The 25715-nt window shown below is 42.1% G+C and overlaps 1 protein-coding gene across 1 annotated transcript in view; it reads left to right on the top strand.

The window, feature by feature from the left end:
• LOC308320824 (leucine zipper protein 2-like) overlaps positions 1-25715 on the top strand; it is a gene marked incomplete at both ends in the record, with an annotated part of 135961 nt that overhangs the window by 97875 nt on the left and 12371 nt on the right. Inside the window, 3 exons of the mRNA XM_080771506.1 lie at positions 3132-3194; positions 17030-17092; positions 20314-20376. Coding sequence (XP_080627632.1) covers positions 3132-3194; positions 17030-17092; positions 20314-20376 — 189 coding nt within the window. The remainder of the gene's footprint in view (positions 1-3131; positions 3195-17029; positions 17093-20313; positions 20377-25715) is intronic.

Genomic DNA, 25715 nt, shown 5'->3' with positions numbered 1-25715 from the left:
TACAATATGCTACTACTACTACTCCTGCTGCATCCCAGAGGCAAATAATATGCTTTTGACGCCATTACAATTGAATGCCACAGACGAAAAACTATGTCTAAGTCCACACTATTGATCCATAATGTATATAAATGATAGATAAGGGTTCAGGACAACGAGGCCTTTTCGTGGAGGGGTCAGAATGAAATTTGGACTTAGACTGTTTTTCGTCTGTGGTAGCCTACTTTATTATTTGCCAGCTTTAGTTACTAGTAGGACTTGCACTGTGTTGCGTCACCGTCATCAACGTGGTCAATTTGACATTGGGCCTGCATGCTCCATATTATAGCTCTATATCTATGGCATGCTCCACATTATAGCTCTATTTCTATGGCATGCTCCATATTATAGCTCTATATCTATGGCATGCTCCACAGGGGACGTTCAGATCGCTATGTGGCGAGTTCAGAAGCGGCTCGATATTCATGCATCAATGCATACTGTATGTGGCATCGTGGCTACAGCTTAATTTGTCCACACATCAATTGCCATCGTGGTAAACACATGCATTTCAATGACACAACTTCACATACAGAGCTGAACGAGGGGGGATAATTGAACATTTGTCTCCGCAACAAATAAAAAAATGATGTATATACACGCATGCACGCGCGCGCACGCACACACACACACACACACACACACACACACACACACACACACACACGCACACACACACACGCACACACACGCACACACACACACACACCTCTTGTTTCCACAGGAAATCAGTTTTTTTTAATAATTTAGCTGATGGATTGTATAGTTAAACACTTCAATGAATGACTCCATGTCACACGTCTAAGGTTGTCAGGTATATGTATCAGTGTGGATTTGATTTGCTTATTTTACTGCAGGGTTATTGTAATAATCTGCCCAAGTGTAATAGTAATATGCTATTTATATGCTATTTGTACTTTGACACAAGAAAAAGATTTAGAAACTATAGGCATTTTACTTGTAAGATATTTATACATTGTGGTAGACCAATTGCCACCACTGTAATAACGTTGTCTTCCTCACTCTCCTGAAGCTTAACGCCCACATTGACATTAAGATGAACATTTATATCCCTGTCACACAGTATATACTGTACATGTCATATTGCAAGTGGCCTCCTCCGCCATTGTCATAATGTGAAAAAAAGATGCATCCTTGTACAGTGTTTCCGCTTTAGGTTTGACATTTATGATGTGGGAGATAGTGTTTATTTCTCTGCCGAGTGACAAGTTTAAAGAGCACAATATTCTATCCACAGCGCATGATGAAAGCCCCAGATAGTCTGTGGCAGTGAATCTGATTAAAACTCTTTTGCTTTGGCTCATGTTTTCAACTTGAAGGTTTGATGTTTCAACCAAAATGTTCCACAGGAACAAAACAAAACAACAGAGATGGGATGTCTTCATTGCACCTGCGTGTGTGGCCCCATAGAACGGGACTCGTTGCCGTCGGTCAGAAATCTGCATATTTCAACTTGTTTTTTTTCCATAAATTAATATGCTATACTTCATCCTACAAAAAGGTTTTTGTTGATATTGTCTGATCTCTGTTATGCTGTAAATATGAGGGGTCATGTGACTGAGACAGAGACGTCCCCGACCCCCAGGGACGTGCAGAGAGTGTTAAGGCCTATTCATTCATAGTCTGGATTTTCGGTGGTGAGGTGACCACCGCTCCGGTGGTGAGGTGACCACCCCTCCGGTGGTGAGCTGACCACCGGAGCTGAAATAACGTCGAGCGGTGGTGAGTAAGAACAGAGAGAAGGGCTGGAGCGTGGTGGCTTCCTCTTCACCGTGGCTTGTGACGTCATGTTGTAGTTCGGTGGTCACCTAACCAGCGAAAATCCAGACTATGTATGAGCCTTTAGAGGTGCAGGGGCTAAAATCCCATAAGAGGGCACTTTCGGAAAATAGCAGATCTACAAGCTCACGCGGGAGGCCCGAGTTCGAATCCCGGGGCGTTACATATTTGGAATACAAAAATGCAGAGCTGGCCTCTTATTCTGTGGACCCTAATGACCAAATAATAGAAAAAAACACAAATAAAAGGAACATTTATGATAAAAAATCACACCCGTGTGAAGTGAGGGGCGCTAATATATTAAAGTCTAACTCATGTTGATTGTGTGTGTGTGTGTGTGTGTGTGTGTGTGTGTGTGTGTGTGTGTGTGTGTGTGTGTGTGTGTGTGTGTTTGTCTGCACCAATTTTCGGTCGTATAGACAAGCGGAGAAGCATTGTCTGACCAGCTGAAAACATTTGTAATGACTGCCTTGCCAGGCTATCTCATTAACATGGCATCACTCACTCACAGCATTCGGGGATCGCCTGCCCTACATTACTTCTTTAACGTGCACTGCGCACGAATGGGTAAAATTAATATACGGTAGCCTGCAAACGTATTCCATTCATGCATGGCGATGTAACTGTGATGTGTGTGTGTGTGTGTGTGTGTGTGTGTGTGTGTGTATGTGATTCATGTAGCCTACTCCTACTTGACAAAGTTGACAAAGGTTGCAATTATAGCGTCACAGAATAATCCTACTGGCGTTTCTTTCCAGTGTGTAATGTGCACTGTTTCCAAAATGCACACTTGCATATAGGCGAGGTGATAGGTCAGATTCCGGTTGTTCATGTCGTAAACTCCGGGCGCTTCGAGAATATTGAAGGGCGTGTTATTTCAATGACATTTATCAAAGCTGCGACCACATTTACGCCAGGATCAGCTGTTTACAATCACTTCATGAACCTTTATTGAGAAAGGATATCCCCTTGAGATGCATCATCTCGTCTTCGAGGGGGTCCAGCAACATACAGAGCAATAGAGTAGACAAAAAAGTTACAACAAATACATCCATGCATACATTACAAAACAAATTTAAGGCAGAATTTACTATTTACTTTATTATTCCATTGATAAATGAGGGCCTTTACAGTCCGGCACAATCCGGCACAATGTAAGTAAATTCCTTGGTTGAGACTGCGGCTGGTATAGGAACATAATGTCTTTAGCTAAATATTGAATATGACTTATATTATATTGCAATTTATCAAGATAATTATTAGGGTTGTTGTCTTTTTTTTTCTTCCTTCAGATCAAATTTCTCAAGATGGAGATGGAGAAAAAGACCAAAACCATCAAAGACTTACAGCAAGAGGTAAGGTTATAAAGACACATTTTATATCATAAGGGTTATACTAGTACTACTATTTAGTGCAATTGTCTACTTTAACTTTAAAAGCTGTAGTCACTTCTTGACTTGGCTACTATACTCCTGCAGCATAATGCAAGGTTTCACAAAGGCATAGCTTTATATTAACTCTGTCTTTTAACACATTTTGACCTGGGAACGATTCTACAAAATGGCTTCTAAATCCTGACAGTTTTCTGAAAAACCCATGTTTCTCAAACATTTTCATGTCAAGGACGTACCCCAATATTATCTGTATTTGGCCACGACCCCCATCTGAGAATATGATGTTCCAGGGACACTCCAGATTTGAGTTAAAGAATTTCGCATTTGGGCCAGACATACTAGGCCAGACATGCTGTACTGGGCCAAATTTTCACAATTTTTCAATTTTCAATAGCTAAAGTATAACATAATGCTTTAAAACACCAAAAGGGGTTCCCGTCCAAACTGGGTTAATATGTCGAGACTGTAAGTTTGAAAGCCGTTTCACTCAGAAACCGAGAATCAGGAAGTGAATTATCGCTATGTAACGGGTCCGGCAAATGTAATTTAATTCACCCAAAACATGATTTTACGAGAAATGAGCCGCAAATCTAACTTGTCTTGAGCCAAAAAGAAGAATCCGAGATATTACGATTCTAAAAACTGTGTCCCCATAGACAGCATAAGCCAGTAGAGTGTTGTGTTATGAGCACATACAGTACAGGACACCGTAATCAATTGATATCAAAAGGCGATACTAGGCGCCGAATGAGTTTTAATGTCCTGTATAAGTAGTAAATCATAGCAGCAGCATCCATGCACGCCGATGAATTATTCATACCTATACTGCTTCATTCTAATTCAATGAATTTGCTTGCTGGTTAGTTCATCTTAGCAATAACGGCTTCCTAAATCCAAGATGTAAACAAAAGGAGAGCGTGCTGGGTCTGTCATGATGTTATTTGTATGATATTGTGTATTCATTGATTCATATTGAGCATTGCAGCAAGGCATAGTATGTCTGATCCAAAAAAAAAAGGAAAAGTGATTTTATTTATTGCAACTTAAATGTGTATTTCAATATGTTACAACACGGTAGGCCTATACTATAGTGGAGTAGAAATCTGACATAGGCATATTTAGAATCAGAACTAATTTCCAGCATCGTCTGACTCATTGAAGTGTATATGATTTACAGTATACTAAAACTCATTAGCCACATGCAGTATGAGTCCTATGCATCCCTATCCCTGTCACTGATATAAATGGTGTTTATCATTTTCACAGGCCATATTGTTTATAGTTAAAATCCCCCGAGGGACTTCTATTGATACAGTAGAGTGGGCAAAGGTTGAATAAATTACACCGGCTGATTCCTTGCAGCCTGTGCGACTGGAAAGAATAGCTGTATGGTTTTCTAATGAGCAAACAGGCCATAGAACAACTGCTGGATTCTTATAGTAGGTGGAGGCCATAGATGCCTTGGAGCAACGCACTAATTCATTCAAATAAGAGAAGATTCAATCTGATGGTTGAAAACCATGCATGCAAGGGCGCACGATAGGGGACACAGAACTGTGTGGAGCATTTATTTTAATAAACACACTGTTGTTGTTTCTTTTGATCCAACCATTCAATTGTTCAGTGCTTTTGCAGTGCTTGCATTTGACCCCAGGTCCCCTGGTGAAAATGGTTATGTAAATATGTGTGTCATCTGCATAATAGTGATGGAACATATCGTGTTGTTTTCCATAATCTGAGCCAGTGGGAGCATGTATTGTAGATGCAGAACATAAGAGGTCCCAGCATGGAGCCTTGCAGTACTCTGCATGTCCTGTTTGTCCTCTCAGACGTGTAATTACATTGACACAAGTCCCTGTCCTTTAAGCACGGCTCTAATCATTTTAGTACTGTGCCAGTTTCCCAGTCGGTCTAGTGATAATGTTGTCGTAGATTGAGATTTGAATGACGCACTGAGATCTATACAGTAGTAAGAAAGTATGCCACGCGTGTTTAAGACAATTCATTGAAGACTATAGCGGTCTCAGTGCTGTGGTGTGTGGTGTACTGGCCTTGGCATGGGCTAGCTCTCTGCTGTCAGGGCTAGTGCTATAGTATAGGTGCATTTCTCCCCTATCATACGTATGTGACTGCCATACTGCCATATTTTTTTTTGTTTGGCTCTCTGCTGGTCTCATGGTGGAAAAAAGGGTCTTTTCAGATTTGAGGGTCTTTTATGGGCCCTTTGGGCCCTGCTAACCGGAATGAAATAATTAGTGTCTAAAAAGATTAGTGTTTTATTGTTGGTGAGAAGGGCAGCTGAAAAGTGCAATTGTGTGTAAAGCAGCAACAACGCGCTAGATTGGCTGTTGTTCAAGGTGTGTGGGCCCACTGGGCTGTGTGAGTTCAGGTGACAGTTGATTCCGGTGTAATAAAAGCCGTACGTCCGCCATCCAGCTTTTGCTTTGTTGTCATTCTGCATGCATAGCACGTCAGGTGGCTTGACAAAAAAAAGGTAAAAACACTGAAATGCACTGGCACTGGCGGATTCTATTATCGCTTACTATGTGGGTCAAATAAATGTGTTTGTTACTGCCTGACTGTCACTCTGGGCGGCCGGGAAGAGGCCAATAAAACGGCATAAAACCGGCCCAAAATGCCCCAAAGCGGCCAAAATGCTGCGTGTGCAATACGCGCACTCAAAGATTTGCACGTGCAGGGGGGCCCTTCGAGCTTCAGTGCCCAGGGGCCCTCAGAGGTGTTAATCCGGCCCTGGTCTTTTGCAGTGACATACAGAGGGGTCAACTGGGATCTTATGTGACATCTGTTGCTTGCAACCATGCTGATATTTAAGTGTCGACTCCATCCAGGGAATCATGGGAAACATTCCTCTGCATATACAATGAATGTAACATGTCAGGGGAGATTCCACTGTTGCAACAAAAGCAAAAGGTCAAGCGTATTTTTGGTATTAAGGTTTTATCCTGTAGAGACCACTCTGGTGCAGTTTTACTGCATTCTCTGAAACCACCACGATGGAGATTACTGCTGACCCACACTTTAAACATTTAGGGCTCCATTTCCGTCACCGCTAAACCCCTTATCCATAAACTTCTTTGCTTTTTTTTTTGCTTTTTGCTTTTTACTATTTTTTTAATAGTTAAAATGGCCAGTCTACAAGCTCACAATGTGTCTGTAGATTGGCTAGTTGAACTATTAAAAAATGTTTTTCAAAATAGTAAAAAAGGCACAGAAGTTTAAGGGGTTTACCTGTGACAAAAATGTAGCCCTTCCTTACCTATTCAATTATTACATTAACAATCCATATTTTACTGCACACAGTTAATATTTTATGTTTGATGTCATTTTTTTAATATATATATTAGATGACATCAGTTTAGTCATTTCTTATAGTCAAGTTATTCAGTAAAACTGTTGGATAAAATTATGACAATATTTCAGAAGTCATTTGTACTATTTGGTCACACCCCGCAGTCTCTCGTCGTCGTTGTTTTTTGCATTGGTGTCGGTGAGGGGACATTTTATAGCCGCAATCCACAGTAAAGTCATTATCAATGATTGGCTTTCATGGCTTATTTAATTATGTGTATTTTGAGTCCGAATTATTTACACATAGACTACTATACCCTGCTGGGAGTCATCAGCTTCTCGCAGTGCATTGAAATAGACAGCTCAGCTCTGCCATGAGCTTTCACCTATAGTGAAATGGCACAAAGTGAGCATGGAGACAATAATCTAACTAATAATTAATTCAATGTCTGAATGTCTGTCTGTCTGTCTGAATGTCTCCGTCTGTCTAATATTACAGAGGTCTTAACAAAGCCTTTTTTTTTCAAATTAATTAACAAATTATTAATGAATAATTAAGTATTCAGTAGTGAATTAAAATGTCCTATCGACTTACATGGTAAAATGGGAAAACTCACATCAACTCCTTTTCTCTCGGAAACCGTCAGACCTACCATTGCAACACTTGGAGGGGAGGTTCATAATAATTATCAAAATTAATGTAATAATAATTACATCAGTCGGCTTCATGGTGGCGCTATAACAGCCCACTTTACGCTTAGCCTTATAACTCTTGACATTTTTGAACTTTTGAAAATTTCACATTTCTTGGATTGTCATGAGTGACGCATCTCCCCATATGGGCCACGCCCATTAGCGTCAAGATAGATTTTCCGCCATTTTGACTTTTCTTCAAAAAAAAAATACAGTAGGCTACACATATGATCTCCGGTCCTATCCAATTAAAACACCACAGGCAGAATTTCCATAGTCTGTATTGTATCTGTATGTAAAAAATTACACAAATCACGAACCGAATGTCCAATCCACCCCAAATTGTATTCACATGTCGAGGGTGGTTCAATTAACGGAGAGCCCAAAGCAATTCCATTTTCATCCATAGGGGGCACTGCAAATGCAGAGTTTAAAAATGTTTGCTGCAAAAACATGCTTTTGGGGGATAAATCCCCTCCTAATTACTTACACATTATCATAGCGGTGACTTGACATTCTAATTGGCTAGCTAAATCAGTGGGCGGCGCCTACATTTTCCCATCGAGCCAACCACACTTGGCAATTTCCATGTTTGGTTATACATCAATAATAGGATGCGCGCTCTGCTTGCGCAAGTAATAAGGCAGGCAGATTTACTCAGATTTACATGCATAAGACATTAAACATTAAGACAAAGGTAAAAAAAAACAAAAAACAAAAGCAATAGGGAGAGAGAGAGAGAGAGAGAGAGAGAGAGAGAGAGAGAGAGAGAGAGAGAGAGAGATAAGCCAAAGGGAGCAGCAAACGGAATGGTCTTCAGCTTTGATTTAAAATAACTGAACGTTGTAGTAGCAGACCTACAGTTTTCGGAGAGGACTAGAGCAACAGCGTCCTGAATCAACTGCAGTTCTCATTGATTCATTTTTAGGGAGACCAAAAGACACCATTACTGTAGTCGAGCTTACTGAAGATGAAATGCATGGACAAAGTTCCAAATCCCACTGAAACAGTCCTTTAATCCTTGATATAGTCTTAGGTCGCATTCTCACCTAATACTTCGGTAGACTCGAATGCGTATGGGAGGAGAAATGGGATTCTTGCATATTTAATTGGCTACGGTTTGCCTTCACACTGTCATGATCCGCAGCAATTGGAAACGCAGCAGGGGGGACCTTTATCAATGTGTTACATTCATAAACTAGCCTACACAGTGAAATGATAAATCTATGGTGATAATTATACTCATAACGTGCATTATGTGTCGTGCCGACGGTCTGGGACTGCCCCCCCCTCTCTCGCTCTCTCACTATAAGCACGCAGCCACGCACGCACTGTTCTTTTGGGCATGGAGGCACAGCGCTGAGCGCACTGATATAACAGACAGCAGCGCAAAATGTTTACAAGTTTATCGAGATGAAAGTTCCTACTCCCCACTAGTCCCCACGCAGTGACAGCACTCCATGTTTACGGCACGCACAGACAGACAGAATATTCTGTAGGCTATAATACTATTACACTGCACTGCAGTGTTTGTGTTTTCTTAAGCAATTGATTAATGTACTCGTCCTCATTTCGATCAGGGCTTCAGTCTCCACTCTCCTCATTCGACCACGTCTATCCACGGTAACGGGACATATTTGCGCTGCGTAAAATATGCCTTCTCCGTCTCCAACTGTGTTCAGCTCCTCACCCGCCTGACGTATGTTTGCTTCATTTCCTGTATTTGCTGCGGATTGCATTCACACCTGCACCGAATCGTAGTCAAGCGCGATTGGAAGCGAAGCGAAACCCCCGTTTTTGCTCGGAGTAAAATGCGGTTCTTTGTTGCGCATTAGGATTCGAAAGAGCCTTCACACCTGCCAAACGAAGCGCACTTTCTGAAAATGCGCAGCAGGATTCGTTTTAATCGCAGCAAAGCTCTCTGGTGAGAATGCGACCTTAAAGTGATTCTATAGGCTGACTCTGTAATTGTCTTAACGTGGCTGTTGAAATGCAGGTCTGAGTCCATGCCTATATACACCAAGGTTTCCCGCTTGGCTTGTGGTTTTTAACATTACCGATTGAAGCTTGAGCACTGACTTGTAATCGTAATCGTTCTTCCTTGGCTCCAACGACAGTTACTTCAGTTCTGTCTTTGTTTAACTGAAGAAAGTTCTGGCACATCCAGTCGAGGACTTGTTCAATGCATTCACTCAATGCCTGTACTGTCACTGCCATGGAAACCGCGAGCTCCCAGCCAGCAAACTTGTGCTGTGGTAGCTCAACACAAGGTTGTCCCCACAGCAACATCAGAGAATCCTAGATACTACAGGGGGGGGATACTTGAACCCTCGCGTCCCTATTCTGGGGGGAACACCAGCCGCAAAAAGCAGATCCACAAGCTCACACCGCGTCTGTGATGCGTTATTGGGAGCTTATAGATCGTTTTGGCAAAGAGGTTTGCGTTGGTGTATACAGGGGGAAAAAGAACAGACCAAGTATCGAGCCAAAGGTCAAGTATTGAGGCTTTATTAAACCAATATGTAATGGCAGTTCCTGCTCCATCTCTCTCTCTCTCAGCTAAAGGGTCATTGGCCTGAAGAAACGTTGAAGACGGCCTGTACTAAAGAAAGATGCAGAGGGAGACAAAACCCATCCATCTTGGGTGGGTTCTCAACGTCGGGTCTGGGGACTATCAGGGGTCCTAATGCACCCTTATGGGTCTGTAACTCTGAGTGTACAAGTGGAAGCAAATGTAATTCAGAGTAGATTGGCGTCCCAGTGATAAACAACAATGATTGACGTGGCCTAATGCATAATACAACGTTAGCTGTATACACTCAGTGATGAATGGTAAATGGTGAATATATATAGCGCCTTTATCCAAGGCACATTACATAGCTTACGCATTACCTATACAGTATGCACTACATTCGCCCATTCACAGGAAAACCATGCAAGGCACTAACCAGCACATCAGGAGCAATTAGGGGTTCAGTGTCTTGCTCAAGGACACTTGTCCACTAACCCTGCATGGGGGAGCCCGGGATCGAACTAGGAACCTTCCGGTTCCCAAGCGGCCGGCCGCCCTACCCCTCAGCCACTGGTTTGGAGCCATAGAATCGCTGATCTATTTCTTCTCCATTGTTGACTGTGTCGTATCCTTTTCTCATTTTTGCGATGACATTTTTTGCGCCTGAGTACTGTCATTGATGCTATTTCATGTCGTTCTGTTTTATTTCAGTATCAGTGGTCAGTGGTCTAACCCTCATTGCGTCATGTTACACCTTGTTCTGACCTCCATGTGTCATGCCCTCTGTGTCCTGTCAAAGATAGAGGGGGGGAGGGAGAGAGAGAGGGGGAATGGGGGGGAATGGGGGGGGGGGGGGTGAAGGATGACTTGCAGAAAATGGCTTCCGGTCGGATTCGAACGCAGGCCTGTGCCCACGGAAACCCGGACGTTTTTATTCCCAGGGAGAAAAAAATAAGTCTGGTACCGAGTCCACTTCAATTCAGCATAGAGTAGTGCAAACGTCGATCACTCTCTGCTGATTTCTGATCGTCTGTACCTTTGTTAAATTGACGAACACACGCACACTCGTACGTGTGCACACACACTCCTCTCTCTCTCTGTCGCTCTAATTAATTAGTCTCATGTCGCGCAGTTGCGTCTAGCTCTCTATGCCATAGAAAGCATAGGTGGACCCCAGGCTATTGCAGTGCTAATTCATAAGGTATGCCCTCTTGTGCTGCGGTGACAAACATTGAAGCGCGACCAGCTACATTGCTGCATACAGTCACTGTTGATTGAAATTGCTCTGTTCCATTAAATGCATGGAACAATGCAGGAGTTGTCTTGTTTTTATTGTTTTAGTGTGACGTCACATTGTGTTTTTCCAGTGCATATCTTGTGAACCAGACCAATCAGCAGCATACATAAATCTCCATATATGGACATAAAAGGTACACAGACTTAACAGACGGGTACAACAGTTTTAACCGGTAGGGTTGGGGCATACAGTACATGCATTCATAACTTGCATTGTTACAAAATCGCGTGGTCCCTGCAAAGCAAAAAAAATGCCTTTCGCTGAAGCTCTATGTTCATGTCAGGATCTCACCCAGAGTGTTGGGCAGTTTTCTTCTTCTTCGGAGTCACTACATCTGAATGAATAGAACCAATTTCCAGAATTTCAAGTTAAATTTCATTTTACTTGAGATGGAGCTTCAGGAACAAAAAACATGGAAAGACGACATCCCCCAAACAGCAGCACTATTGAGGTATCCTTTCTCAGGCAGGATCCGGTGTCTTTACAAACTCTGGGGGATTTCATTCATTCTTCAGAGCTCAATGAAGGAACACCTCAGTATTTTGGACCCGTATGCAGAAATCCAGGCAACAACGTCTTGCACTCAAGCACTTTTATTTATAACTCAGAAAGCCCTCCCAGGGCATACATGACATAAAGTTCCACTCTTGGGAAACAGTGTTATAATCGAGCAACCTAACCAATAACACAGAGTCCCTAATATACCTCCACTCATTAACCAAAGTCTCTTCAGCTTAGAAGCACAGGTGGACACAGTCTCACAATCAGCCAGGGGAAGGGAGGCAACAGAGGGGCAAAGGTAGGGACGGCGGCCCAGGCGTGGTACGTCCTAGGACAGGACGTGACACAATGATGTGACTTTTTTAATGTATCATTTTATTTATTTATTTTGTATCCCTTTTTTTTTTTCAACGAATACAACATGAAACAAAAGAAAATAGAGAAGAGAAAAAAACACGAAAAAAAGTCGACACTGCGTATCATTTGCATATTACATAATATTATAATCCTAGACCTTTTCTGTTGTTCCTCATTCCCCCATATCCTTAGTATTTACAGTATGTCCGGTCTTAAAAATTGTCCATTTCACCCATTTGTCCTCCATTTGTTCTTAGCTGACTCAATTGCTGTGTCAATTAACTTAGCTGTGTCAATGTATTTACCCATGAGATATATTTCTTGAATCAACTCTTCCCATTGTTCCTGTGTTGGAGGTTCCATCTGTCCCCATTTCCTTGACTTTTTAAATTTCAACACAAACGGAAGCTATAATGCTTACACTGCAAATATGATAATGTTTGTTTCTTATAGCGATTGTTGTGGCAGTTTTCCACTTGCTTTAGCAGCTCCTGCCTGCATCCACAGTCACTGTGTTTGTACTAAAGTAAAGACCAATGAGAATCATATGACTCAGCGAGACAAGCGTTCTGGCTGAAAGCTTTGGCTTCATTTCAACCACTACTGATAATACTGGTTGAAATGTTCAACTTGAATGTGAGCCATCCATTCTTGCCTATATCACCACAAGTGTCTTTAAAAGCCAGCATACCATTCGTTATCTGTTATGCATTTGGAATCTGGCACGGGTTAGCTTACATTACTTAATACACCTCAGTTTTAGAAAATGTTTGTTCTGATCTGTGATTAGATTTTTTTGTTTTGTGAAAAGCACTTTGTTTAGATAAGTGCTCTGTATATAAAGTGCATTATTACCTGACTGTGCTCTTTTTGAGTGGTGCAACCACTCCAAGGAACAGCAATGTCCCTATGTTCCTCCCTATGTCCTTCGCTATGTCACTATGTCACAATGTTTAGAGTACCAGTAGGGGCAAAAGGTGGCGCTGTTGTGCTAGAAACAGAGAGAGAGTTGCATTGTTGCCTGCTAATTACAGAGAGAGAGAGAGAGACCGCTTCAGACACTTCGGACGCGGGGCGGCTCGCCGGAAACCGGGCTGGCAAACTGGGCGCGTTCCTGTGGGTCTGGAAATTCCCACACGTGCAGTTGCACCACTCAGTTCACACGGGTGTGATTTTTTTATTACGGGCCAACAAAAGCAGCATGATACTTAAAGTTTCATTTATGTTGTCTGATGGTTTCACTCGCTTAGCTGATCTACAAGCTTGCTTGGTGAGTGAGACCGTTGGTAAGTTAAATATATATTAGGCTTAAAACTTAATTTAAACTTTGTGAAACAGTGAATCAGGTTTTAGAAAATAAAGGAACAACCTAACCAAAATGGGTTGATATGGCTTGCTTAATGGAACATATTTTAGCTCTTTGTATTGTCTCCAGCTCAGTGGCCTTGTGGTTAGAGTGTCCGCCCTGAGACTGGGAGGTTTGGGTTCAATCCCCGGCCGGGTCATACCAAAGACTGTAAAAATGGGACCCAATGCCTCCCTGCTTGACACTCAGCATCAAGGGTTGGAGTGGGGGTAAGTCCCTGCGACATACTAGCGTCATGTCCAGGGGGTGTGCTTGTACATCAAGCTGCCTCACGCTACAGAAACAGGAGATAGGCTCCTGCCCTATGGGCCTCATGGCTCGGCAAGGCTACTTACCGTCTCTGTGGTTGGCCATCTATGGAGTATCAGGCTCTGCCCTCTAATTATTACCGTAGTCTCTCGTCTCTAAATAGCCTTCCTGATTGCACAGTGGGATATTATATATTATAGTCTGGTTAACTGAAATGCAGTGGTGGAAAGTAACTAAGTACTTTTACTTAGGTAACTGTACTTAAGTACAATTTTGAGGTACTTTTTTCCAACACTGCTGAAATGTATGATTACAAAACGATATAGCCTGCATACTGGAGCATAATGAATGGAAGTTGAACCTTTCAATTCATCATATATTAAATCTATTGTCAGTTAACTTGGAATTTGTTTAATAATATTAATCACGCTTTGTTTATGATGCGTCTCCCATCCAAATTCCCTATTCTAATGGTAGATATTAATATTGCATTAACACATATTAATTAGCGGATATTCCATCAATAAAATGACGATTTGATCACGTAACTATACTATACTATTACTATATATACTATACTATATAGAACAGAAGACCACGGAATCCTAGGAGATAGATAGGGCTGTCTGTCCGTCCGTCCACTAAATCAATCGATCAATTGATCAATATACTTTAACATTATTATTTTTGGGTGTGGAATCATAATGCATTATGAGAAAACTCAACTAAATGAAAGCATTGCTTGGTGTGTGTGTGTGTGTGTGTGTGTGTGTGTGTGTGTGTGTGTGTGTGTGTGTGTGTGTGTGTGTGTAATAGGTAGGACTGTGGAATGCACTTCCCATTGCAGTCAGAACTGCAGCATCACTCCCAATCTTCCGCCGTAGTCTGAAAACCCACCTTTTCAGACTCCATCATGGCCCATAGCACTTACCCCACCCCCTTAGATAGCAATTCTGTAGACTTAGATAGCATTTGATACAGACTTATAGCATGTTATGTAGACAGCATAAGTGCATTGTATGTAGTCATAGCACGTCATAGTACATATGTGTAGCATAGTAGTATAGATGTATAGCTTATATGTATAGTTTCATTATAGATATTCCACTGTTACTTTCTTAGCTTACGCATGTTTCATGATAAATGTCTTTATGTGATGTATTCCCATGCTTTTTTGTTCTTGCTTAATGTAAATCGCTCTGGATTAAGAGCGTCTGCTAAATGCCTAAATTGTAAATTGTAAATTGTAGGACGTAATTGTGGATGCAGTGTCGACGGGGACTGGACTCTCTGTGTGTGTGCGTGCGTGCGTGCTGTCTGGTCATAACGGTGCTGTTCTTGAAGCAGTCAGTCATGAAGGACACTGGAGGAGGAACACATTTAATCTGCGACAGAAGCCTAATGAATATAATGAAAGCCGCACGCACACAAAGTGTCGTCTTTATTTCACGCTCTCGACGTGAGCACGCCTATAGCGAAATAACACTTTGTGACATGTGCGGCTCAATGTAACTCTAAGTCTGCATACTATGCTGTCTGTGGCATATTGATTGTCTCTGCCGCGTGGAAACCTTGCATCAGTGTTGTTTTTGGAAGTTCATTTAGATAGTGATGATAGTCCCTGCAGGCTTCCCTAAAAGATAAATGTTCTAATACATGCAGCTATATAATGGAGGACAGTGCACTTAATTATCCAGGTCTGCCTCCCAGTGTTGTTTTTGGCAGGAAACAAATAGTTTTAGTCATAGTCTCTTGAATAGTTTTCATTTAGTCTTAGTCACATTTTAGTCACCTGGAATGTTTTAGTGTTCTTCTAGTTTTAGTTGACTAAATATGATGAGATTTAAGTCGACTAAATCTACAGTTGATTTAGTCGACTACATTTGTATTTTGGCAGGCCTTGATGCTGTTACCAAGTGGGATTGTGGATCGGCTGTTTGTCAGTAATAAAACCTTTAAAATTACATATTGGACATGAGGCAGACTTGCAGGTGAAGATAAGTTTTAATTAAGTTCCAGGCCTGGACAACATAGTGAATAATAAAGAAACGAAAAAACTCAAAACAACTCAAACAACATAACACAACTTAACTGTGAACAGAGAGGTACTGGTGTCAACCTCTCCCCATGGCAGCACAAACTCTACTGAGCCATTTCCCCTCTATATAGACTCCTGACTCCACCCCTGGCTAAGCAGTCAGCGAATCACAAGGCATTTAACAACACAAGCAATCAGAGCTCTCTTCAGGCCATCAAGGCAGCTTCCCAACTACATCTGCATAGATAAACACAAGTATATTAATTCACATGAATGTGTACCTTCTGTGGGACTGAGAATCAACCCGTTATATACAGCAACAATACAATGAATGTATATTGTACATTACATTACTCTGACAGAGGCTGCTCTGTCACAGATGCCATCGTGATGACTGTTTTTGACTGAAAATAGCTGGATCTCTTGTCCACTAGTCCCTTCCTAACATTTTAGTCTAGTTATTATTTGTTGAGGGAATTGTCAATATATTTAGTCTTAGTTTTAGTCATCATAGCTTAGTTTCCATTTAGTTTTCGTCAGTGAAAAAACTAAAAGGTAGTCGACGAACATTCTTCAACTTAGTTTTAGTCGACGAAAACAACACTGCCTTGTATGTCCAAAACTGTTACTTTTCAGGACATGGAAAATAGGATCCAATGTAGTCAATCTTTATTTGCAAACTCTTAATAAGTATTTTCATTGGTTCAAGGGACACATTTTGCAAAAACAAGAGAAGATTTAGAACACTTTCCTGGGTGTAATATGTGGTTTTACATATTTTAGATTTTAGCAGTGAGCCCAGTGTCTCTGATGTCATGGACACTGGGCTCACTTATTTCCTGGACTACAATTCCCATAATGCTTTGGTGCACTGCTCCTCCTTGTGGATAGGGGGAGAGCTGTCTTACTGAGACAACGTGTAGTCCAGGAAGTAAGTAAGTGAGCCCAGTGTCCATGACATCAGAGACACTGGGCTCACTGCTGCTGGCCAATCACAATTTGCATCCTCAAAAATACTTTTGTTTCGAACACTCTTGTACAACAAAGTAGGGCATTAATTTACGAAATATGGAGATACATGGTTCGTGCCTGCTGACAGCGATGATAATGTAGTGTGAAATATGAGCTCTCTAGTGGATATCATCGTCACTCTGGGGATGTTCTGGGGGCCACCATATGTCACTTGTTATGACAGCTGTCATTTCATTGCTACTCATCAATCCTCACAGAGACTCTTCTTTAGAGGTGAGAGGAGATGCAAATGTCTGTAATTGATCCACAGCCAAATTGACCTCCCGAGTCCCGAATCACAGAATAATCTCACTCCAGCTCATTAACTCAAGTGTGTGTGTGTGTGTGTGTGTGTGTGTGTGTGTGTGTGTGTGTGTGTGTGTGTGTGTGTGTGTGTGCATTTGCGCATGTGTATATTAACATATACTCCAATGACATCCATTTCTCTCCTTTTCTTCTCCAGAACAAGAGTCTGAAAAACAAGCTCATGTCGGGTAACAAACTTTGTGACGTGTACGCAGAAGAGGTAAGAACCCACACTGGACAATATTCGTTTCGTCAAACCTGCAATGCACATTAATGAGCTTATATAGGTGCCTGCATGGGACGCCAGGCCAGTCCGGGCCACAGTACTGTTGTTTAGTGCATGTGTAGCAGAGTAGCCCTGCCTGAAATCTAATCACTCCTTTTTGAGTGGTGCAACCACTCCTACAACCAGCAATGTCCGTGTATACGTACCTACCTGTGTACCTGTGTAGGTACCTGTGCACATGAGCCTGAGTATGTTACTGTTATACCAGTAGGGGTCGCCAGAAACAGAGGGAGGGGTAGTGCTGTGTCTCTAATGAGAGAGAGAGAGAGAGAGAGAGAGAGGGGGGGGGGGGGGGGGGGAATTGCACCACTCAGTTCACACGTGTGTGATTTTTTTTTTACGGAGCACTAGATAGGGAAATTATCAATATTGTTGAAATAACTGTATAGTTTCAACGGTAATTGAATTGAACAGTAATCGTCGTTCATTCTGCACATTCAAAATAATTACACCGAAAACACAGATATAAATCCCTTTATTTACATGGCTTGGTTGAATGCTTGATTCTGATTGGTCAATCGCTGAATTCAGCGGTGAGTTGTGTTGACAATGACCGCTCCTATATGCCTCCTATGCCTAATCAAACCCTCTGAGCACCAGCTGCGCGGCTGCGCCCCTCGCTTGATTTACTGCTGTTTCCAACATGACAGCCATGTAAACACACACACACACACACACACACACACACACACACACACACACACACTAGTGACACACAATGTCATTTACAGCTAAACATTGCTCTCAAGAATGTTTTTGAAAACATTTGATGCGAGAAATAGCCGAAGCAGGACGCGGAAATGGATTCGATTTGGTCAACTCACTTCCCTGTTTTCCGGCAGTGCTGCAGCCCTGCAGCTGGCCAGACGCAGCCAGCGCGGATACTTATGGAATACTTTTTGTTGTTGTGTTGTGTATTAATTTATGTTAGGTAGCCATGTAATAAGTGGGATAATATCTGGCTAGATGGTCATTGTCGGGAGATAATTCACCGACAGGGATAGTTTAACCACCGAGGCCGAAGCCAGATATTATCCCTTACATAATATCTCCCTGACTCCTTTCAGTCTCTTGACTGTCATTCAGAACCTTGTATGTCCAAAACCTTTCAAGAAATGGGGGAAAAAAAAGGAAAAACAATACAGTCACAAGCTCTCATATTTCTTTATAGCGACAGGGCAAGAAGAGAGAGCAAGGAGAAAAAATAAAACATGGATAGCTACAGATCAGGGATCCTTATAGTGTTCAGCACCATGGACAGGTAATAGCCAAGAATCCTTCCCTTCCAGCACCATGGATAGCTACCACCCCCTTCCCTTTCTCATTGTGCATGGATAGTTTAACAGAGAAAGTACAATGGAAATTCACCCTTTGTCAAGTCTCGCCCGTGGTTCTGCCCCTCTTCGCGCCCATTTGGTTGCCGTTTCGTGGTTGGACAAAAAGCCTCTCTCGTCTCCATCCACTATACCATTGAAATAACAGGTTTTTCAGTTGCTTCGTATTGATATAATTATTATTTTAAACTTGGTGTCAGTAAAAAAGGAACATCACAGGTGCAGCACGGTGACTGCAGGGCATATCAGGTTTGTTTTTAGCTTTTTCCAAAAAAAAAGATTGTTTTAGCAAATTAAACATAAACGAGGCGGAACCAGGGCGGAACGAGGCGGAAGAGCCTGCTGGTTGGTCAGTCAGGGACCAATCAGAAGGCTGACGAAGGGTGAATTAACATCGACATTAACTGGTGAAGAATAAAGAACGGCAAAGTGAACTATAGATATCTTATAGCTTCGACAATTGACACGCTGTTTTGCTGAGGTTCCCAACCGCCGGTCCGCGGGACATGTGCCACTGGTACGCCAGGAGGGAATCTCAAGTTTCCCCGTCGTATTTGAAAATCCATTTGAAAACACGACTGTCCAAAAAGAGAGGACAAACACAGGCAGCGGATTGGCCGTTGCGCATAGACTATATAGAGCATTATAATTATAATTCTAATTATAATAAGAAAGCTTTATTTATATAGCACCTTTTAAGAACAAGTCACAAAGTGCCTAACAGAAATATATAGAGAAAAACATGGATTAAAAAAGGCATAGAATACAATAGAAGAGATTTGTCGATAGAACATAACAGAAGATAACAATAAATAAATAAAAAAATCACATGGGTGATGGGCTAAATGCATGCAGCTCTGTACAAAATGAGTCTTTAGGAGGGATTTAAAATGCGACACAGACTCGGCAAGCCTGATCTCCAGCCTCATGGGGCAGGGTGTTCCAGAGTGACGGTGCCCCGATTCGCAAATGCCCGGTCGCCTACAGTAGTATTTTTGCAGCCTGATTTTATGGTCAGAAGGGCCGTTCCGGATGATCTTAGTACACGAGCAAATTTTCTATATCTCTTTGAAAACCTTTTGTGCTTTACTGTGCTTGTGATTGTGCGGGGGGGGACGCACACATCTTGTCTGCCCAAAATGGAGGTCCTAGAAACTGTTTCCCGACCTTCCTTCACAAGGTCGGGAAAATCAGCGGTGAAAAGTTGACTCTTCTCCTCCTCACCCGTTCATATGTGCGCTCTGACTGAACTAACTATACGCAAGCTACGTATCATTTTTATCAGGGCCCCCATATAAGATTTATGTTGCTAAAAATAATTTCAGCAGATCTACAAGCTCGACGTGTGGGGTTCGTAGTTTAGTGAAAGGGACAAATTTTCTTTTTAAGCCACGGCTTGGCCCATGCAGGGAACTCTCCCCAAAAGGCCTCTTCTGCTGTGGCTGGCAGAAACCTGCTACATGATCTAAAACCAATCTCTCTCTCTCTCTCTCTCTCTCTCTCTCTCTCTCTCTCTCTCTCTCACTCACATCCAAAAAGACTCGTGGGAGGTGCAAGTCTAGTTAGCACGCCCGGAGGGGTGGACATGGACATAGCGTGTGGACGGAACATGTTATTGCAACCAGTTCCTTTCACCTCCATCAGGTAGTTTAGAGACCAGGATTACGTTTTCTGAGAGGGTACCTACTACCTATACCCTCACAGAACCCCCCAAACTGCAAAATGCAAACTCCACACAGAAAAGCCCTTTTCACCAAACCCCACCTTGGGGGTTGGCAAATAAGCTAACACTTTATTTTTTTTCTTATCTTCCTCTTGCAGTCCAAAAGAATCCAAGCTCAACTGAAAGAACTGCGCTATGGGAAAAAGGATTTGATTTTTAAGGTGAGCTCAAATTGAAGGTGGGTGGTCTTTGTAACAGTTCCAGACTGGAGCTATACATAACATGTACCAGGACCACCTGGATAGAATGATATCCATCAAGGCTATACAACTGAAACCACAAATGCAACAAATCCCCAGGGCTGAGTTTCACTCATGTTAAATGTTGTCCTCTATTTCCTAAACAATGATGAGACAATCTTAAAAATAGAGTGGGCGACATTTTCTACTTAAGCACTCTTTCCTATGACAAATGGCACAAATGGCCGATCTATAAGTTCTCAACGTGTTGACCGTGTGATACATTGTGAGCTTGTGGATTCTACTGTGAGACATTGTGGCAGTGACTGCATTCAGAGGCTGCATGGCCCATTTCACATTTTTCAAATCAACAGCCTGTGGTGGTGCCACTTCACAATTCGCCCATAGCAGCGATTATTCCTATCTGACACCTGTGTACCAGCTTTGATCTGCAGTGATCTCTGTGTGCTCCTCGTGCGAATAGACAGACAGATACAGACAGACAAGCCCACATCCAGTAAACGCCAGGCTCTCCATGTGTGGTAACTAACTGGTAACCATAGAAACACCTTCAATATGCACTGCAGAATACTGTATCCCTGCCGGTACAACGTTTTATTTTATGCATAGACAATAGCAGATTGTCATAGCCTATAAAGAACGATATGTTATATAATGTCTAATGCATCTATTCATTATTGATGAGTAATAGGTGTAATAGGTGCATATACATTTAGTGAAACATATCTTATTTCCTTCTGCTCTCTGGGACAGTCGCCCGTTTACATTAGTTTTTTCCTTCAAATCATCTAATGTTTTGTTTCGTTTGTCTTGTATACCAATGTCTGAATATTTGGTTTTGTTTTTAAACTTTTGAGACTTCTATTACTTTTCAAAAAGTTTTTTTTTTTTCTTTCCTGAGTTTTGTTAAACAACTTAAATGTATAACTTAAATGTATACATTTATTTTCTTCAATTAGTCGTATACCTTGCATTTGAGGGATCTCATAACAGGCAAGGATCGGTCTCGCATCCACATCACGTAGAATGTTCTAGACAACTCAACTCTGGGTGGGTGGGCGTGTATAGGAGAGAACATTTGTAACGGACCAAGCCCGCTTGTCAGATTGACCGCGCCTCCCTGCCTATAGTCCGCTCACCTCTCATTGAAAATGAATTACCGGCACGTCAATCAGTCCTCTTCGGAAAAGACATTTAGAAGTGATTCAGTGCAGAGAAGATTTGACTTTAGACACGCTGGTCATGGAAGACACGATGTGAGGGTCAGTACCTATATCCAAATGGCTGGACTTTTAACACACTGACCTTGCGATGATGCTGCTGGAGGTAATGGGACTGTACTACGACAATTGTAATACTGAATCGTCCCTTACTGAACTCACACACAAGGGACACATGTGGGACAAATGTGGGACCTACCCAATAATACCCATGGCTGAAATATTTCATAATTTATTCTCTCAGCCAATTGTAAGATCATGGCAGAGAGAATGACTAAGTGTCGGTTCCTAATGATATAGCAGCCATGTTTTTTGAAATATGTAAATTAAACATCCCTCTATCTTTTTTCACATTACACAGCCATATGCAAAGCCTTTTGTTGACCCGTCTGTATGTATCCTTATCTCCCCGAAAGTAATTCAGGTCAGAAGGCAATGAATACTTACTGCCTCTCAGTTGCCATTTGCTACAGAGACACAATGTAAAAGCCTTTGTGCTCCTGATTAAAGAACTCCTCAAATGTAATTCCTCTGGATTCCCTCTCGAGCTCCAGTCTGACAGCTATATACGAATAGGCTTTCTGAGATACGGCTCAAATTCCCTGTGATGGGAAAAGATCTGATGCTTCTCTTTCCTGGAAAAACCACTGCCCCCGTCCTTGACTGTTGCCGCACAGACTGAAAACTTAAATAAATCCAATGAATAATACAGTAGCAATACAGTACACCCCCGAGGTGTATTCACCACTGAAATTAACACTTGACTGCGAGGAATAATCCCAGTAGGAATCAAGGTCAGATACTGTAACCGTTGCAACAAGAACGAGACATTGAATGCAACATTATCACATTTTCAGCATTGTTTGATGTTTGACCTTGGGTGTTTATGGATGGAGGCCAGTATCGTGTAGCACTTCAACGGGCCAATAAAACATGCTCTATATAAACAGTCACATCAGGAAGGCCAATGTTGTATAGATTGTGTATAAAAGTCAGTTATAAGTGCCACACCGCATCACTCTAGTAGAGCTTCAATATTAAATCATTTATTGACAAGATGTTAACTTGTGTGCTCAGAGAAAGCGCAAGAACAATGCTGAAATAACCCTTTGCCATCAGGCGTCCACTATAGTTCCAAACATTACTGTAGGCCATTTCTAAACATTGAGAGAAGCAGATTTTTGCTTTTCCAAAATACCAGATATACAAGCTTTAGTTTCTACTTTGTCACTTTGTGCCACCACGCTAAAGGTTCACAACGTTTATTACACAACAGGGAACATATAATATAGTGCTGGATCATAATGGCGTGCACAACAAGATATGAGACATAGAAACGATAATGACTAATGCAGCAAGGCTGACCTTGCTGGCGCTGAGATGTCTCTCGTAGCCTATCCATAAAGTATGCTACAGTACAGGCAGTAGGCCTACACAATACATATCAAGTACACTGTATCTCAAGTTCAAGTACACAGACTAAGATGTACATGCAGGCAACTCATGATATAACAGATACTAATTTTGAACATTTTAGAAAAAATCTTTAAGTGTGAGAACTACTGAAGGAATTTGTATAATTGGCCTCGGGTCTTAATGGGTTAATGGGTGTTGATGAAGCGCAAACGAAACGAGTTGTGATCAACCTGTGACCGCGGTGTGAGAGAGCGTTGTTACCATCTCTTTCTGTATGACAGTGTCTCAATACACTGTCAAATCCTCGTTGCTAATTTATTGAATTAATTTATTCATACATAGTCTGGATTTTCCAGGCCATGTCTACAACATGACGTCACGAGCCGCGGTGAAGAGCAAACTACCGCCACCGCTCCAGCCCTTCTCTCTGTTTTTACTCACCACCGCTCAACGTTATTTCAGCTCCAGTGGTCACCTCACCACCGGAGCGGTGGTCACCTCACCACCGGAGCGGTGGTCACATCACCACCGAAAATCCAGACTATGAATAGGCTGCTATAAGCAATAATGTCAAATTTTTAATTACCTTTTTGTTTATTTTTATTTTATAGTCTCTGTGACACATCTAGGGGCCGCAATCGTCATTCAAATATTTTCCTAGAACCTTTGTCATTGGTCGATTTGCCTATCTGCTTCCTGATTGGTTAGTCATTGCGACCAGGTTTTTTTCGACCAATGACAAAGATTCTAGGAACATCTTTGAATGCAGATTGCGGACCCTATAGATGTGTCACAGAGACTACATTTATTTTGGGAGCGTTCTACCCATTGCTGGCTGTCTGAATACCAAAAAAAACAAGATTTAAAAATGTTTACATATTATTGCTTATAGCAGCTTTAAGGCTCCATTGTGTTACATTTGTACACTAAAAGAGTTCCAATTGCATTAATGATCACTGAGACTTTCACTTTCTACATCGTACTAATCAGATCACTGAACGACTTTCCCTTTTCAGCACAATTTGTTCAGTTCATTGTTGAATTTTAATCAGAATTCCACTTTGTTTTAGTACATTTCGTTATGTTGGGGGAGTTCAACTAATTATCAAAGTAATTAATGCAAAAATGGGTCCCTGTTACTGAGCATGTTTTCTCTTTCCTTTCCTTTCCTTTCCTTTCTTGTCTGCTTATTTTGAAGGTCTCTGAATTGTACGAGATCAAACCATGCAAAAAATGTCCTTTGGCTACGATTTCACCTGTATCTCAATGACATATTAAGTAGTCTAGCCAATTTCACTAAATCATTTTTAATCCTAAAATTATATTATACCCTGCCCTGGAGATAGATTTTCTCTACAGCGGAACTGTAATGATAATAGCGTGTGCACTGACTGTATTGTCAGTGAATGGAGTCCCACCTGGGGTCTGTAGGCTACTATAGCTCCCGCTCCTTTTTTTTACAGTTCACAACACGTTGTGCAGCTCTGCTGTCCCCTACATGGTAGAGTGAGTGAGTGAGTGAGTGAGGTAGAGTGAGTGTTCAGCACCATGGACAGCGCTGCTGTCTCCTGGTAGAGTGAATGTTCAGCACCCTGGACAGCGCTGCTGTCTCCTGGTAGAGTGAGTGTTCAGCACCCTGGACAGCGCTGCTGTCTCCTGGTAGAGTGAGTGTTCAGCACCCTGGACAGCGCTGCTGTCTCCTGGTAGAGTGAGTGTGCAGCACCCTGGACAGCGCTGCTGTCTCCTGGTAGAGTGAGTGTTCAGCACCCTGGACAGCGCTGCTGTCTCCTGGTAGAGTGAGTGTTCAGCACCCTGGACAGCGCTGCTGTCTCCTGGTAGAGTGAGTGTGCAGCACCCTGGACAGCGCTGCTGTCTCCTGGTAGAGTGAGTGTTCAGCACCCTGGACAGCGCTGCTGTCTCCTGGCAGAGAAGGTGTTCAGAACCTTGCACAGCGCTGCTGTGCCCTACATGGTAGAGTGAGTGTTCAGGACCACGGACAGTGCTGCTGTCCCCTACATGGTAGAGTGAATGGCGCGGCACGTTGAGAGCTTGTGGATCTGCCTTTTTTTTTCGTCAGGCCAAAAGTGATGAGCAGCAGCATAAGATAAGGGTGAATGTCTATCCTTTGTGCTACAGAGATAATTCATTATTACTTGCGCAAGCAGAGCACGCAAGTACTAGTTTCGCCCAGGACGATATTCGATGCGTATGCGCCGTCCCAGCATATTCGATGCGTATGCACCGTCCCAGCATATGACGTCAGGGTATAACTGGTATAACTAGCTCTCAATGATGACGTAATAAAGATGTGGATTAAAGGACCCAATGCCAGAGTGTAATTGGTTTTCGATGGTGACGTAATGACGATATGTTTTAGTGTCGGGATAATTAAAGGTAATGCTCCTATGTATACATACATGTATGTAATTTGGCACCACTGCCGTATCAGGCACAAGTAGTCATTTGCTGGGACAGTGCATACGCATCGAATATGCTGGGACGGTGCATATGCATCAAAAGTGACGCAAAGTAACCACAGTATACCGCTAATCAACTTACAAATTACATAATTATACACAGAGGCATTTAGTATTATTATCACTATAGTCCAAGATTAAGTAAAGAATAAAGCAATTGACAATTTAAAATAAATAATTAAATAAT

This window comes from Protomyctophum bolini (assembly GCF_963924005.1).
Source record: "Protomyctophum bolini genome assembly, chromosome: 1".
Taxonomy (NCBI): Eukaryota; Metazoa; Chordata; class Actinopteri; order Myctophiformes; family Myctophidae; genus Protomyctophum; species Protomyctophum bolini.
The sequence above is the reverse complement of the archived record's forward strand: the minus strand, read 5'-3'. Positions and strand labels throughout refer to the sequence as shown.